The sequence below is a fragment of the Cynocephalus volans genome, chromosome 1 (assembly GCF_027409185.1).
Source record: "Cynocephalus volans isolate mCynVol1 chromosome 1, mCynVol1.pri, whole genome shotgun sequence".
In the NCBI taxonomy this organism is placed as follows: Eukaryota; Metazoa; Chordata; class Mammalia; order Dermoptera; family Cynocephalidae; genus Cynocephalus; species Cynocephalus volans.
This window is the reverse complement of record NC_084460.1, coordinates 3546547-3562743: the sequence shown is the minus strand read 5'-3', so window position 1 is coordinate 3562743 and position 16197 is coordinate 3546547. Positions and strand designations below refer to the sequence as shown.

Here is a 16197-nt window from a genome sequence, read left to right as displayed (position 1 = left end):
CCCCAGGGCTGTGCCACCCTGGAGTCTTACAGATGCCTTGGTTGGAGTGACCTCTGGAAAGGGCAGATGTCCCACATGCTGAGGCCAGGCCAGGAAGCCCAAACAGAAGGGTACTGCTCCAACAAAGCCAGCTGTACCCTTCCCAGGGACTGGGGGACACTAAGCCCTTTGTGCAGCCAGAGTGGGGCCTAGACTGCTGGTGTCTAGGTGTTTACCCCACTCACAGACCTTAACTCACTGGAGGGGCAAAGGGCTGTCTTCACAGTCCCAGCTGGGGTCTCCCTCATCGTGCACGCTAACCCCACGTGCTCTTTGGAGTTTTAGATTGCAGAATGTGCAGGTGTTGTAACAAGACTCACTCTCAGCTGCGAGGGGTTTGGTGAATCAGGAAAGGCATTACAGAACTCGCTGGAGAGAGCTGGTTCTCTCGAAACAGGTAATTCCAGAGCTTTATTAACCTTAGACTCGTAGCTCTGAAACACAACATCCCTTAAGTTTGTCCACGTTTAAACATTCTCTCTTAGAACCATCTCGTATAGAGAATAACCCCATTCTGGAATAATCAAAATGTAACTAGGTTGTAGATATGCAAATGCTTTATGTAGTGTTTATTTGCAGGAAAATTAGGTTTAGAAATATGGGTGTGATCTCCCTGTCATCTGTGCAAGCTGATGATATCAGGGGCTGCAAAGTGGAGTTGTGAAGAAATTAGAGGTCGTGAGATAAAGTGCAGGGTCAAAAAAAGAATGACCAAGAATCATGCTGTTTGGCTTTAAATTATGCACAAGCTCAGTGAGGCACAACTGTGCTGCGGCTACTCGTCAAGCTGTTGGGGTTTCGGCTGGATTACTAGAAGTATAGAGCTCAGGGTGTAGGAGGGGAGAATGGTATCTTTGTACCGTGTGCTGGTCCTGCCATAGCTGGAGTCTGACCTTCTGTGTGAGACAGAGATGAGCAGGGGAGGCTGACTCGGGGAGAGATCTACCAGCCCTTTAACAGGCCAGGAGAAGGCTCAGGCAAGGACACTGTCGGAGACATGCCTTCTGCTATTTAAAGGCTTTTCACACTTGTTCTGGGTGGGCTTCCTGGGCAAAGCTAGGACCAGTGCATGTTAGCCACAGGGCAGTGGGTTCTTGAGTTAATAAGAAAGAAGTCTTGACTAATTAGACTTATGCAAAAAAGGGGATGGAGTATCTTGTCGATGTTGAACACTCAGACCTTGGGGGACCCTGTGTGGCCACTTCCCCCTCTGTGGTTCCACCTAGCTGTGATCCTCCTGCCTGCTGGGTGACTTTGGCAAAGATGTCTCTGTGACTTTGTCCCTTCATTTCCCTCCGTGCAGAATTGGAAGTGTTGAGTGACTCCCCACCTCCCCAGTCCTGCCTGTCTCTCCCTTTATGGCTGTGAGAATGAATGAGCTGCAGAGGCCCCTGGAGGCAAGGGGTGTCTGAAATACAAAGTAGCAGCCTGCTGCTGGCACTGATATATTGTCTCTGCTTCCTGCAATGAAGTTCTTGGCAAGTTGGCTTCTCCCAGGGCCAGGCAGGTTCATGACTAGCCAACATGTCAAGCTGTGAAATTAAAGCCATTTTGGTTTTCTTTTTTTTTTTTCTCCACATCCACTAATTTATTAAATGCCATTAAATGTGGGGCCTGGCCCTGGCTCGTAGAAGGCAATGGGGAGTACTGAAACCTAGCATTTACAAATCCTCTGCAAGCAAAGAGGGGATGCTGGTGGCAGGGGACCCTGGCTGGTTTGGGAGGACCACCAGTGACATCTTACCCCAGGAGCCTGGGTGACTTGTTGGGCAGAGACACACGAAGCAGTGAGGATTAAAATAGCCAGAGGGTGTGACAGGCTCTGATGGGGGCTGGGCAGGTGGCGCAGAAGACTTGAACCAGGTAAGTGAGGAGCTGGGGGCAGGGGATAGTAACTTGGGGCACTCGGAGTTCTAGGATGGGGAAGACGGGGTGCACAGGGGCCTTCTTTTTCAGGTGGGTTTGTGCGTCTGGGTCTGGCTCTGTTCCCAGGCTGTGGCCTGCTCAGGAACCCCTCCCGTTCCTATCCTCCCTTCCTTCATTCATTTGTTCATCGAACAAAGATTTATCTAATATTCCAGGCAGGTTCTGGGCCCTACAGTAGAAGAAAAATGGATAGGACATGAGCCTGGGTCCTGGAAGTGCTCGTGTTTCTAGTGGGGCTGGGCAGCAAGTCTACACAGAAGCCTGGGAGTGTCCCTGATATGCAGCTCTGGGCCCAGCCCTGGCACAGGAGGTCACCCTGGGAGGGGCCCTCCACACTGGAGAGAGATTGTCGGCAGCTGTGAGGGGATGTTGGTGGTGGCTGCCCCTGAGTTCTAAGCAGTGTACAGTGGGATATAAGCTCAGGCAGGAGGGCAGTTTGAAGGGGAAATTGTGGGCCCCACCTCCAGAGAAATGGGATACCTGCTTGAGACATGCATGACACATGGCAGAAACAGATATTACAGCCAAAAATCAATATGGTTCGGCCTGAAGATGGCGAAATCCTGTGGGGATATTAGGCTGGTGATGACAGACTTAATAAACGAGGCGAGTCTAGAGTGCTGGCTCTCTACACAGCCATAGCCTGACTGGGCCTCAGTTTACCTGCTGTGCATGTGTTGGATGGGCCCCGGGTAAGGAGGAAGATCCTGACACAGCCAAGGGGCCTGTGCCCGCTCCCTTCTGCAGGGTCAGTGCAGGGCCTGGACAGCATAGCCCGGTAGAAAGGAGACCCAAAGGCATTGCCACGGGTGAGGCACTGTTCTGGGCTCTGAGGATTTAACCATGGACAAAGCAGACTCACAACCCGGCCCTCACAGAGGCCATGGGCAATGCACATCCCAAATTTGGGTTTATTCAAAGCCTTGAATTGAGCTTATTTTGAAATGCCCTCAGTTGGGGGTGAGGGTGAGGGGCAGGGGAGGCTCAGTACTCAGTATGGTCCCTGGCCTGCCCCTGCTTGGAGAAGGGCACCAACCAGGCCTGGACAACACCAGGGGTGGCTGGTGACCTCCAGCCGGTCAGTACTGACATTGGTTGGGTCCTGATCCCCTGAGTCACCCTGCCTCACCCCAGATTCTCCTGACTTGGGCTAGATTATAGCTCAGTCATCTTAGCTGAGACAACCCTCTGGTTTTGGAAGGGAATTTTCCTGAGTGCCACCAGCTAAGCTCTCCGGCACTGAGCTTTGGCTGTGCCACCACAGGCCTTGCCTCTTTCCTGTGATTGGCACCCTCCATGTGGGGCCCCTGCCCTCCACCCCATTCCTGCCTCGCCTGCTCCCTGCCTTCTGCTCCGCTTCGGAAGTCAGTTTCCTGTCTTCTTGCCCTCCCACCTGGCCAGGGAAGGCCCTGCTGTCCTAGGCTCTTCTGCTGGCAGCTCCTCCGTCCTGCCCACTGCCACCTACCAGACCTCAGGCTCCTACCTGCTCCTGCCCCAGCCTCGCCAGCTCTCCAGGAAACCTCCCAGCACTTCTCTCCTGTCAAGTTGTCCCTTTCAGAGACAGGACTATCCTTACTACCCTGTCCCACCCCTGGAGGGAACACTCCAGGTTCTTTCTCCAATGGCTGTGTTCTCCAGGAGTTGACAGCCAGTTGGGGAGGAGCCAGGGGCAGGGGTAGAGGCCAGTAGCAGCTCCCTCGTAAGTCTAAGTCGTGACAACCCAAAATGCCCCAGGACATGACACATGTACTCTAAGGAGCAGAATGGCTCCTGGTTGAGAATCTCTTGGCTGGTGGCTGTGAGCCACATGTCTCAGGCTCGGTTAAGACCGTCCTATAAGGGGCCTGAGAAATGATCTAGTCCAAATCCCACATTTTAAAGGAAATTGGGCCTTGGAGAGCTAAAGCGTCTTAAGGTCACACAGGGGAGCAGCATGATGAAAGAGGCATTTCAGAAAAAGGATTCAGGCAGCTCTGAGCAGTCTGGGCTGAAAAACAGAGGCCAGAGCGGGGAGGGTGCGGGGGCCACTATCTGGGTGGGAGGCCAGTGGCTCAGGAGGCTTATGTTGGTGCTTGTTGGTCAGGGTGAGCACTCCCAGGTCTCCTGGGGAGCGGGTAGTGTAGAAGGAGTCCGCACCAAGAGCCAGAAACCAGGGCCTTGTCCCAATTTGGCAGTGCAACTGGGGACCTCTATGGGCCCTTTAGTTTTCTCATCTGTAAATTCAGGCTCTGTTAGTGCTGGGTTGTCTGAAGATAGGAACGAGGGTTCATCTCAGCAGGAGACCTTGGGGGTGTGGGGTGTTCTGTGAAGATGTGCACGGCTGGGCCCCTTGCTCAGGAGATGTGGGATGTGATGCCCGGAGTTGTACACGGTGGGACATGAAGGCATCTTTGAAAGGAAGTCTCACCAGGACTGGGGTACGGGCCGCTTATAGGCACTGCCTGCCTGGAGGCTGCAGGTCTTCCCTGGTCAGGGAGTGAGAGCAAGGCAGATGGGGACAAGGCACCGGCTGTGCCCTCCGAGCAGTGGGTCTCTGGGAGCTTGCAGACCAGATCAAAGGATGTGGACCAGCTCCCGGGCTTCTGAGCTCCTGAGCTTTCCCAGATGGCAGCTCCTTGACATCACAGCCATTCCCCAGGAGAGAGATGGAGGAGGAGGCACAGAGGGACCCTACCAGGTTCTTGCTCAGCTGCAGGGAGGCAGGCACCCTGCAGCTCCAGGCCCCCACAGGCTGGTCTGTCGCGGCTCGTCTCCCTGTAGCGCGCAGCTGCAGCACACACTTGCTCATCCAGGGCCTGGCTGTTAGAGCCGTAAGTCTTCAGCATGAAGATCATGAATTTTCCATGGTATGATTAATGAAAGAAAGATTGAGATGGTGCCACAGAAACTGACCAGACTGAAGAGAGTCAGAATGACAAGTGGGATGTGTTTTGGGTGTCTCTGGCAAACCCAAAGAGCTTCAGAACCAGCCTGGAGCGCCACCTCGTGGTCACGGGGTTCCCCGCCCCCAGCGTCCCAGTGTCCCAGTGTGGTGGATGCCCTGGGCCCAATGCATCCGTCAGTACCCAGCGCTGCTCCAGGGTAGAGGAGGCGCAGGGCCGCTCTCCACAGTGTGGGGGACCCAGGCAGCTGCTCGACTTACCTAATGCTGAGCCATATCTGGTTTAGGAGTATGTGGAAATCTTACTACTGTTCTCATGCAGTCTGGACCACCTTTTTCTCTCCCCATGTATCAAAATCCTACTCATTTTTCAAAGCCCAGCAAGTCCTGTCAATACTGCCTTCAAAGTATGTCTCATATGGGCCCATTTCTCACCGCTCCCCAAAACCACCTGGTGCGTGTTGCCCTCTCCTGCTCACTGCAGTAGCCCCTGGTTGCTCTCCTGCTCCCGGTCCCCCGTGGCCTTCCGATGTGGCCCGTGGAAATCATGGATCATGCCACTGCAGCCCAGGCTTCGTGACACACTGAGAACACCGCCCATTTCCTTCACCCATGAGTTCCTGTCTACTCAGTCCCCTGGCTGCCCGCCTATGTGGTCTCCCGCCACTAGTCACCTCCTGCACTCCGTGGCAGCCACTGGCCAGTGTGCTCATCCCTGGCTGGCCGAGCTCACCCCTCTGTCTAGGACATTCTCCCCCTCATGTGGGAGAATCCTCCTCTTTATTTGGGTTTCTCCTCAAATGCCACCTTTCCCAAGAGGTCTTCCCTGGCCACCCTGTCCCCAGTTACTTGCTAACTCTTTACACATTCTTGTTTTTCTTCAGCACCTGAAATTCCGACTGTGTCTGCTTTGTAGTGTCTGCGTCCCCTGTACGAATGAATCCACTCCTCACGCATGCAGGTCTCGGCTGGTGCTGTTTGACATGGTCTCCCCAGCACTGAGAACAGAGCCTGGAACCTAATAATGTGGTGCTCAGTGTGGGTCTGTGGACCAAATGAGGGATGGAAATGCCATCTCCTCAGGGGAGCTTCTGTCCCTTCCCTTCTCCTCGCCTTCCCGGGTGCACCTGACTGTGGGCTCCACCTGATTGTACGTTTGTGTTTCCTCCCTGGCGTGAGAGCAGCTGGAGCGCAGGGGCTGTGCTCAGTTCACGGGTCACAGCAGGTGGCACAGTCCCTTCATGTAGCAGCTGCTCAGTGCGTGCCTTTGAGTGAAGGGTGCCTGGTTCTGGCTGCCTGCTTCACGTACTTTATTTTATTAAATTCTCACAATAATCCAGTTAGAAGGAGATATCCTTCTCATTCTGCTTGAGAGGAGTTTGCAAGGTCACACCACCAGGGCAAGCTGCAGCTGAGTATCAGATCCGCGTCTGTGACTGCCAAGTCCCTACCATCCACATGTTCACCCTGCATGGAACATTCTTGGCCTGCACCCGCTCTGAGTCCACCCACCCTTTAGAGACTGCTAACGCCAGTGTCTGATGGGGACAACAATCACATCCTCTGAACCCCTGTGGCACTTATTTGGCACCGGTGTATACTGCCTGTCAGGGAGGGGGTAGCTGCTGCACTGTCACTGCTCCCGTCCAGCCAGAACGGAGGCCCCTGGAAGGCAGGCGGGTCTCTCCCGTGGCTATGGCTTCCCTGGCACGGATCCTGCATACTGTAGGTACTCAATAAATGTTGGTTGACGGATTGATTGGCTCCTCGCACTCAGCACGCTTCCCGTGAGCTGGTGGAAGAAGCAGAGGAGTGTCAGCTCTATCTAGTGTAAGGTGAGGCAGACGTGGAGAGTTGCAGCCAGTGAAATGGCAGCGTCCCCTGGTGCAGCTGGTGGTGGCGGCAGCCCCCAGTGCCGTTGAGGAGATGACCGTGCTGGAGGCTGGCTTAGCTGGATGCATGGCAAAGGCAGCCGTGGGCCCCACATCCTGTACCCTGGCCAGCCCTTGACCAGCCCACAAGTACTTTTCTCCCTCTGTCTGTGGGAAATTCGTTCTTCAGGTTCCTGAGAACAGTGAGCAAATGCCCCTTCTGGTCAGGGTAACAGGACACAGTCGCCGGAAGTTCTGGCTCTGAGAACCCCAACCCCAGAGGTAGGTCCTTACTCATTGTCCCTGACCACAGTGCCCCCTTCTGCCCCCAGCCTCCTTCCTGAGCTCCGAGGCCTCTTCTCTGTCAGGTGGAATAACCTCAGCTGCTTGTGTGTGTGTCTGGTACCTTCAGTATATTTATTATGTGCTTTTGCCTCTGGCTTATTTAATTTGATCCTCAGAGTGACCCTATCAGGTTCCTGAAGCTGGTTTAACCCCATTTGCCAGATGGGGAGACTGAGGCACAGAGAAGCCAGGGGATTTGTCTAGGTCATATAGCTGGCCAGTAGCCCAGTTGTCACCTTTTCTGTGTCTCGGGGTGGGGGACGCACAGCCTCTGGAGTCTGCGAGGCAGTGTGGGAGCGGTGTGGTCTAACGGGCTTTCCTTTCTCTCCAGCTCTGTGGCTGTGGGCTGCTTGGAGTGGGCATCTGGCTCTCCGTGTCCCAGGGCAACTTTGCCACCTTCTCCCCCAGCTTCCCCTCGCTGTCTGCAGCCAACCTGGTCATCGCCATCGGCACCATTGTCATGGTGACGGGCTTCCTCGGCTGCCTAGGGGCCATCAAGGAAAACAAGTGCCTCCTGCTCAGTGTAAGCTGGACCCTCACGCCCCCAGCCCCTGAGCTCTGGGTTTCCCTGCATCTGGGTCACGGAGACAGGCAAGGCCTGGAACATCAGCCAACTAGGTGCCCAGCCTGAGCCCAGAGAAATTGCTTCTAGAATGTTCTATGCCTGACCACACCCCTCTTCCTCATGGTGGGTCACCACTGCCCCTAGTTGTTCACTCCTTGATGTGTTACGTACTTTACCTCCCTCTCCTCCCTGTCTGAGTTTCCTCAGGAGCAGCCTGCCCTCTGGGCCTGGGAGCCCTGCCCCGGTGCTGCCTGTCCCCTGCCCCCTGCATCCTTCTTGTTTGCACTGGCCCTGGCCATCGCTGCTACCATGAACCCACGCCTGGGCCTTTTCTTTCCAGTTTTTCATCGTTCTGTTGATCATCCTCCTGGCAGAGCTGATCTTACTCATCCTCTTCTTTGTCTACATGGACAAGGTAAGCCCTGCTGGGGGAGGAGGGGGCACATGGAATTTCACTGCCCTTGGGGGGCCGGGGCAAGCCAGCTCCTTTCCATGGCCAGAGGAAAAGCACTGGCAAGTAGTACCTGTAAAGAAAGGAGAATGGAACTGGAGAGTCGGGAATGCCAGCTAGGGAAGAACTGCATGGAAGGTTTTGGTGGGGGCGGCACAGGGAGGGCGAGTTTGGGGGGTGGGGAGTTCACTGCTGGTGCAGTCTTAGGAGGAGCAGTCCTCTGGATACCCCGGTACGGTGGTGGGCCGCCTCTGGCGGTAGTGAGCTCCTCACCGCTGCAGGTACCAGCACACTCGCAGGAGGGATTCGGACCTCACTGGGTGGCTGGGCAGGGTGATTTAAGAGTAACCCATTAGCAACAAGGAGGGACTTTCTGGGTGACACTGAGTCGGGCCAACAGCAGGGAGTAGCCATGTTTTCCTTTCTGGAAACCTTTGAGGACAGGGCACTGCTCCTGGGCCCAGGCCGCACTCGGGTTCAGGAGGACGGTGGGGGGATGCCTGGCAACCTGGCCGGGCTGGGCAGTTTGCAGTCAAACCAGAGAATCTTCTTACTGGTACTGCAGAGCACGATTGGCCCAGCGCTCAGTCTCTTCAGGCTCAGCAGGCCCTTTGGTGCTCTGCACCCAGGACCGTGTAGGTGTCTGTTCCTGGGCTCTGGAAGTAGCTTCCTAAGCCAGGCTGAAAGAGGCATTATTGGAATTAGAAACAATAATTCTTTAGCTTTGCATTTGTGGAAGAGAAGAAATAATGACATTGAGAGATTTCTTTGTGCCAGCCCTGTTCTTGGTTCTTTATAAGAATCATTTCCCTTAATTCTCAAAACCCCATGAGGTAGGCACTAATATTCCAACATTACAGATAAAGCAGAGGTGAGAGAGGTCCAGTAACTTGCTCATAGAGGTAGACCTAAGATCTAAATGGTGGATCTGCCAGTCTATTGTTCCCAGGGTGTGTTTTGAGAAGGGCAGTTTGTGGGAAGGTGTTATGGGGGTGGGGGTGAGGTGGCAGAGTGGCCTGTATGTGTGTCTGTCCTGGGACTGGGGACATTGGAGGCACGCAGTGTGTAGTTTTGTCTTTTGGGGTTAGAGCCTGGGCCCTAAGAGTTTAGCTCTGTAGGAGGCAGGGGTGAACCAGGGCATGCTGCAGACTGACGTGGGGAGCCAGAGCTGGGCCAGCTGTTGCCCTCCCCTCCACTCCCCCTGTCTGGAAGAGCTCTCGCCAGCAGTCCTAGTTGACCAGGGTGGGTTGGGGAGAGGGGCTGCCTCCTGGTGCCAGCCCACCTGCCGTGACTGCCCTCCACCTGGCAGGTAAATGAGAGTGCCAAGAAGGACCTGAAGGAAGGCCTGCTGCTGTATAACACCGAGAATAATGTGGGGCTGAAGAATGCCTGGAACATCATCCAGGCCGAGGTGAGGCCAGGCGGCGCTGGCAAGCCAGACAGGGAAGAGGGTGGCGGCCTGGGCTTGGGGTTCCCTACCCAGGTGACACAGGTGGCACCAGCACTTTCTGAATTTTAACCTGGAGTGGGCAGCTGGAGGGAATGGCACAGCAGGGCAGAGCTGGTGAGGGCGGAGGTGAGCAGGAGCGGACGGCTTAGGGGTGAGTGACAGGATTTAGTGTAGCAACGGGTTTGCCTCCCCGGTCGTGCTTGGCTCAGGCGAGAGGCTCTGATTCTAAGAGGAAAACAAGTCAATACACTCCTTTAAGCCCTGGGGAGGGGCTGGCAGGCGGGTCAGCTGGCAGCCAGCTTGGGGTGACCCTGGAAGCAGAGCCGGGAGCGATGGTGGGTGGGCGGGCGGCGGGCTGAGCGCTCCTGCCTGGTCTCTAGGAAGGAGCGGCCACTTACCTCCCCCTGGGTCTGGCTGAGGCTCAAAGATGGGATGGGAAAAAGGCCCTCTATCCCCTCCCCTCAATTCCTGGGAGGCTGCTCTCATGGGGCTGGGGTCTGCCTGGGCAGGGGAGGCCTGGGGAGGATGTGGCAGGTTGAGGCGTGTCTGACCATCCATTTCCATGTCCACTGGGCAGATGCGCTGCTGCGGTGTCACCGACTACACGGACTGGTACCCAGTGCTGGGGGAGAACACGGTTCCCGACCGCTGCTGCATGGAGAACTCCCAGGGCTGTGGGCGCAACGCCACCGCCCCCTTGTGGTGGAGAACGGTGAGGCTGGCTCCTCGGTTCCCACGTCCCCAGAGCCTGTGTGGGGGGAGCCCAGCAAGGGAGCACCTATAGTGGAGGCTGGGCACAGGATGCTAAGGAACCGACTGAATGTGGGTGGGGTAGGGACACATGGGACTGAAGACAAAGGCAGGGGGAAAGTGGGGATGGGGGTTGGCCCCACAGTTGAGTCAGAGGGTGAGGGTTGAGGTGGGTCTGAGGCTGACCTTGTAGGTGGACCCTTAGGGGCATGGGGCCTGCTCACAGGGAGGAGGAACAGGGCTGAGGGTCAGGGAGGGACAGAGGCTGAGGGGGAGAGTGAGGTGGGGCTGGCTGGAGGACCTGACCTTGCGGCCCTCACTTCCCAGGGCTGCTATGAGAAGGTGAAGATGTGGTTTGATGACAACAAGCATGTGCTTGGCACGGTGGGGATGTGCATCCTTATCATGCAGGTAAGTGGGCACTGGAGCCTGTCACCCCAGCCCACATGGGCGCGGGAGCAGAGGAAGCTCCGAGAAGTCAATTCACTTGGTGCATGGCCCAGCATCGGATCTATCAAAGAGCTGTCACGCTGTCGTGACACTCTTGCACTCACAGCGAGCAAGATCCCACTGAGCACTGAGAACGGGCTCATCTTAGGGCTGCCCATGGTCAGGCCTAGACCAGAATGTTGGAGCCAGGCTCATCTGCTTCAGCTATGCCCAAACCTTGAGCTGCGGGAGCCGCGGAAGGCACACACGGTGCCCCTGGCCACTGTCTTTACAGTCTGTGCACGTGGCCCACGATCTGTACTGACCATGAGGACACAGCTGGCGTCCTGCGTGTCTCTGGGCCCCACCCCCTCTCAGGATTCAGGAGTTGAGGGACATAAACAGCATCATGGGTGAGACAGATCTGCTGTGGCCAAAGACCTCCCGTCACGCGTTACAAAGCCACATAGGAGCGTGTTGGCGTGAGTTTCTGATCACCTCGCCGCCTTCTTCTGCTACTCTCATTAGCTCTCATTAGGGCCAGGGCCTCCATGCACTGGTCCTCAAAACAGCCCTCTGAAACAGGCATGCTGGCGAGCCTTGGAGAGATGCGGTGGCATTCCATACAGACAGCTCCACAGGGCTGAGCCGCAGTCCACCTGAACCTCTGCATGTTTTCATCGTCCCACAGACATTCTTGCAGCACAGCAGTGTCACACCCACTTGCTCTGGGTGCCCTGCGACATGCCCAGGGCTTGTGAGGCCAAGATCAGACCCAGGCTGCGAGAGCCTCCCTCTAAGGCTCTCCCCAACCGTGTCTTTCAGATCCTGGGCATGGCCTTCTCCATGACGCTCTTCCAGCACATCCACCGGACTGGTAAAAAGTACGATGCGTGACAGGCTGCCTGGGAGCGCCGGCCCCCACCTGGACCCTCTGCGTGAGGGGGGAGGACCTGAGCTTTGTGTTGCCTGCCGCACTCTAGACTGTGACCCTGCACCTGCCTCCCCCAGCTGGCCCCCTGCCCACCCGCCTTGGCCTCAGACTTCTGGTGGGCAGAGGCCGGGCACCCGGCACCTGGATTCCTGCATCTGTACCTGTGTATTTGCCAAAGACGCTGGAGTGGGCTGGGGGATGCACTCCAGAAGGAGCCCGCAGCACTGAAGGATTTCTGCCCCCTGCCCTTCCTTACACTGACGCTTCATCCTGCCCCACGCTGGGTGGGGCACAGAGTGCTACCCACCCCCCATAGAGAGACTGTTCCAGCACCTGGGGGAGCGCTGGTGGGGGCAGTCTGGCTGCCTCCAGGCAAGGCCTCAGGAGCATCTTGCCCAGGCTTTTTATACCTTACAGTGTAACTTTTTTATTTCATTTTACTCTATGATTATTCAGGAATATTATCTCTCAGATAAGTTTAGGGTTAGCTTTCTGATTTGTAACTTTTTACCGTGTTGATTTCTTTAATGGTTTGATTTTTTTCCCGAGGGTGGGTGACAGGTGGGGAGAGAGGACATCCATCCTGTGGCGGTCAGGACGATCCACTGTGACCCTCATGGGGGAGGACACAGGCCAGGCTTTGCTGGGCTGCAGAGAAGGAGGGAGCATGGCTGGGCTGTGGGGCCCCTCCAGACCTGGTGTCTGTGGACAGGAGCCCGGGAGAGGCAGGGGGCATGGAGGAGCACGGAGTGAGCCCACAGAGCCCCCTTGCACAGGGCGATGGTATTTGCCAACTAAGTGAGAGAGGCCAGGGCAGCCAGGGGTCTCCGGGGGGCCGGTGGAGCACTTTGCCAGGAATGCAGCCAGAGCTGGCAGGGTCCTCACTTTTCACTGATGAGCAGCTTTGAGTTTCTCCTCCTTCCGTCCTCCGGCTTCCTCTTCCACCTCATGTGGGCGTTTCTGCTACAGGTTCTGCAAACCCCAGTCACTTTCACAGACATTCCTGCTAGAACTCTCAAATACCTCTCCAGTTCAAATGCTGCTCACTTTCTCACCCTGCTTCTGGAAGGGGAAGCAGTCCTTACAGTTTGCTGCTCAGACAGTGGCAGAGCACCCGTGGCCGTCAGGAAGGGGAGGCAGATCTGGTGCCCCTGGTCGTCCCCACCAGGCATCCTCACTGCTGCTTGCTGTGCCGGGAGGGAGAGAAGGAAGGATGGCCCTCTGGGGCCCAGGATCCTCGCCTCCTTCCTGGGGCTCACTCATAGCAGCAGTGGAGTGGACAGTGATCACATCCTGTGTGATCCCAAGAAGCCATACAGAAAACCCGAATGAGGCCAGACTGGATCTTGTGACAGTGGCCCCAGAAGGAAGGCAGCCTGAGTCATGTGCAGACCGGGGTGTGTGAGATGAACAGGCGAGCGAGTGTTCAACTGCAGCAGGACGTGCCCGCCAGAATGGATGCTGGTCTGGCTTAATGTTTTGCAGTTAGGAAAAAAAAATCAAGCATCTGTGGGACAGAGCTTGAAAAGGCTGCCCCTGGCAAACTTGCTCCAGTGCCCTTCCGTGGATAGGGCCTGTGTGGGATGGCTGCCTTTTTCCTGCACTATTTGGCTTGTTGCCTCGATTTCCCACTAGGTCAGGTCTCTTCTCTAGCCTCCACCTGCCTGTCTGTTCTAAGAGCTGAGATATGGCCTCCCAGCCAACCAGCAACTCCTCCATTCTGCTTAAGTAATGTAGAAATCGGGACCAGGAGTACAGAACGTTTGGTGCATTCAGGATTCATGTTTTTGGGGATGGGAGTGGAAAGCAGAGTGGGCTCAGCAAGTGGGGCAAAGACCACCTCCCCAGGACAGGAGCAGGTGCTGATGGGAAATGCTGGGAGGGCAGGGCCTGGGGTGGAGGAAGGCAGAGGTGCCTTCCCTCGTGCTCTGGCCTGTCTTCCTGGTAAGGAGCTCCAGCCGCCTCCCTGGGAATCCCAAAACAGAGTGCAGAGTGACACTCCGCAAACAAGTGTTCAGGTTGCCCAGTAGGACCTGGTGCATTGTGAGTTTTTGCTGTGGGTGGGGGAGGGATGGATTTGTTTATGCCTATCAATGCAATTTAAGATTTTTGTTAGTATCAACAGAAAAGCCTAGTGCATTGGGAATTGTATAGCTTCCCTGGCAATCTTACCTTTCTGGAGTGCTATAGGGGTGTCCTCTGCCCCGGAGCCTTTGCCACAGTCCTCTCTCCCCAGCCCCACCTCATCGTCTGTTTGTAGAGCCTTGGCCACAAGCCCCACATGGCCTTGCTGCCCTGCACTGTGCTTGGCTCTTAGTCACTGGGCTGAGTCTACATTGGGCGGAAGTCTCCGTGTGCAGGGTGAGTGTGCTTCAAGCCCCCTGTCCATCCTGTGGAATGGTCCCCACACACCCACAAGGCCACACCGATGGATGCCCATGAAGGTGGCTCAGTTTTCTGTTTCTCCTGACGGTGATCTCATTGGGGCAGAACTCTGAGTGAGTGTCCTCACTTGGGCTTCCCTTGCCAAAGTCTGAGTTAGTTCAGTCAGGTCTGATGTAAGCAGTTTCCAGACTTGACTCAGCGAGGCCTGTAGGGTTTGTAGACGACTTCACGCGAGCATCTGACATACATACAGACTTTCTCCCTGCAGCCAGCTTGCAGGGGGCTGAGCAGGCAGGGGCTGAGCACTGCCCTCGGGTGGTGGGCAGCAGGTGTCTGGGTGCACGCCCCCCATGCTGGAGCATTGCCACCCCCTCTCCCTGCCAGCACCAGCCTGCGTCTAGAGCTCTCATGCTGGAAAGGTTGTGGACCCCCCCCCTCCACTCCTCCATGTCCTGACTTGGAACTCGGTGGCTGCCACTCCAGGCTTTGATGGCCTGAGAGCAGTCCAGCTGGATGGAAGAGACTGTCCCCTCCTCTCCAGCCCCCTGCCCACCCACTGGTGGAGGTGCTAACTAGCAGGGACGTGGCATAGGAAGGGAGCTGGGTGCCAGGTGCTTGGGGTCCGTTCTTTGTCCCTCAGCCCTGCAGGGTCTGGCCGGCACCTCCTGTGCTTCTGTTCTCCCAGCTTCATTCTCTCCACCACAGTGAGGCATAGTCCAAGGCGGGTCCGGCCTCCCTGCCCCGAATGGGCACTTGGGAGGCAAGGCTTTGGGTGCCTCCCTCACCAGTGCCTCTTGGGAGAGCAGGGAGGACGTACTTGCTGGTTCCACATGCTCTTTTCTGCTTATGATGCTGTATCTGTGTGTTTCCCCCATCCTGGTCCTGGCTTTGTTGAACACCATGTTTTTAGCATGTTTTTAAATAAAAACGGATAACATGTCAAAAGCACAAGTAGGCTGTCGCCCAGGGGTAACTTATTTCATGCAGCGGTTGGTGGGAGGGACCAGTGGGGGATCAAACACCAGTCCTGCCTTTTATCCCAGACGCAGCCCTGCTGGGGCTCGTCTCCCTTCTAGAGTCCAGGTCCCAGGCTGCTGGGGCAGGAAGGGTCTCAGTCCTCTCTGAGTGCCTGCAGAATCCTCACGCCACCCCCCCCAACTGGTGACCTGATGCAGCCTTGGTCAGGGGTCAGTCCAAGTGGCCTGAGCACTCTGTCCCCCTTGGTGTCTGTCACCCGTCACAGATGGCTGGTCTATGTTGGGGGGGATAAGGAGTAAGTCAGTAATGGCTTCCCGTGGGGTGTGGGCTGTTCCATGAGTGAGGGGACCTCACAGTGCCTGGTGCCTCTGAGATGGCCCGAAGAAGGCACATGCCGACTGTGTCTGTGCCTTCTTCAGGCCATCTCAGAGCCATGGGAGAGGGGAGGCATTAGGACCACGTGAGCAGGAGGGGCCGGCGGGGGAGCCACTGGCTGGAGAGCCACTGGCTGGGTGCCACCTGGCACAGATACCTCCCCACGGCCTTTGTGGCGTTCTGGTTCATGGGTCAGTCCCTTGGCTGTCATGGCCACAGTGGCAAGCTGTAGACAAGAGCAGCTCAGCATTCTCCTTGCCCTGGGTCACGGCCCTCATGTCTCCAGTTGGAGCAGAGGTGAAGAGTGAACGTGCCTGTGGGTCTGATGGCAGCAGGAGGTGGGTATCTCTAAACCCCTCTACACATGCAGGCCTGTCACCGTCCCTGTGCAGGGGAGCGGCCAGGCTGACTCGGAATTGTCCCGGAGCATCAGCCTTTGGGGCTTCATCCTGCAGCGGCTGTGTCCCAAAGCCTCCAGAGACTCCACCCTGAGTCTGAGGTGACCCTCTGTCAAAGGTGCAGCTGGAATGGGGCCCCTGAGGACTTCCCCAGGAGATTCACCAAGAGGGACTTTGTGGATGTAGGGTCTGGAGTTGGTCTTGGCTGAGGACCAACTGAGTCAGGAACTTGGATGGAAGACACTTCATCTCTGCCTGTTCTTGCTCTCACTCCTGCCCCCAGGCCTGTGGACACACCTGTTAGGATGCCTCCAGGGTCGGCATGCTGTCTGCTCGTGGCTCACAGGGCATGGGACACAGCCACTGCTGTGTTAGCACTAAGCTCGGGTCAGCCGAGCTAAACTGTGAAGGCGGGCTGTC

At 56.4% G+C, this 16197-nt stretch overlaps 1 protein-coding gene across 2 annotated transcripts in view; it reads left to right on the top strand.

Annotated features, from left to right (window-relative positions):
- The window catches only part of TSPAN9 (tetraspanin 9), a 183782-nt gene extending 168833 nt beyond the window's left edge, over positions 1-14949 (top strand). For both annotated transcript variants that reach the window (XM_063095159.1, XM_063095154.1), the window contains 6 exons: positions 7394-7585; positions 7968-8042; positions 9388-9489; positions 10106-10240; positions 10606-10689; positions 11533-14949. In XM_063095159.1, the coding sequence (XP_062951229.1) occupies positions 7394-7585; positions 7968-8042; positions 9388-9489; positions 10106-10240; positions 10606-10689; positions 11533-11604 (660 nt within the window). In that variant the 3' untranslated portion in view covers positions 11605-14949. The remainder of the gene's footprint in view (positions 1-7393; positions 7586-7967; positions 8043-9387; positions 9490-10105; positions 10241-10605; positions 10690-11532) is intronic.
- The last annotated feature ends 1248 nt before the right edge of the window (positions 14950-16197 follow it).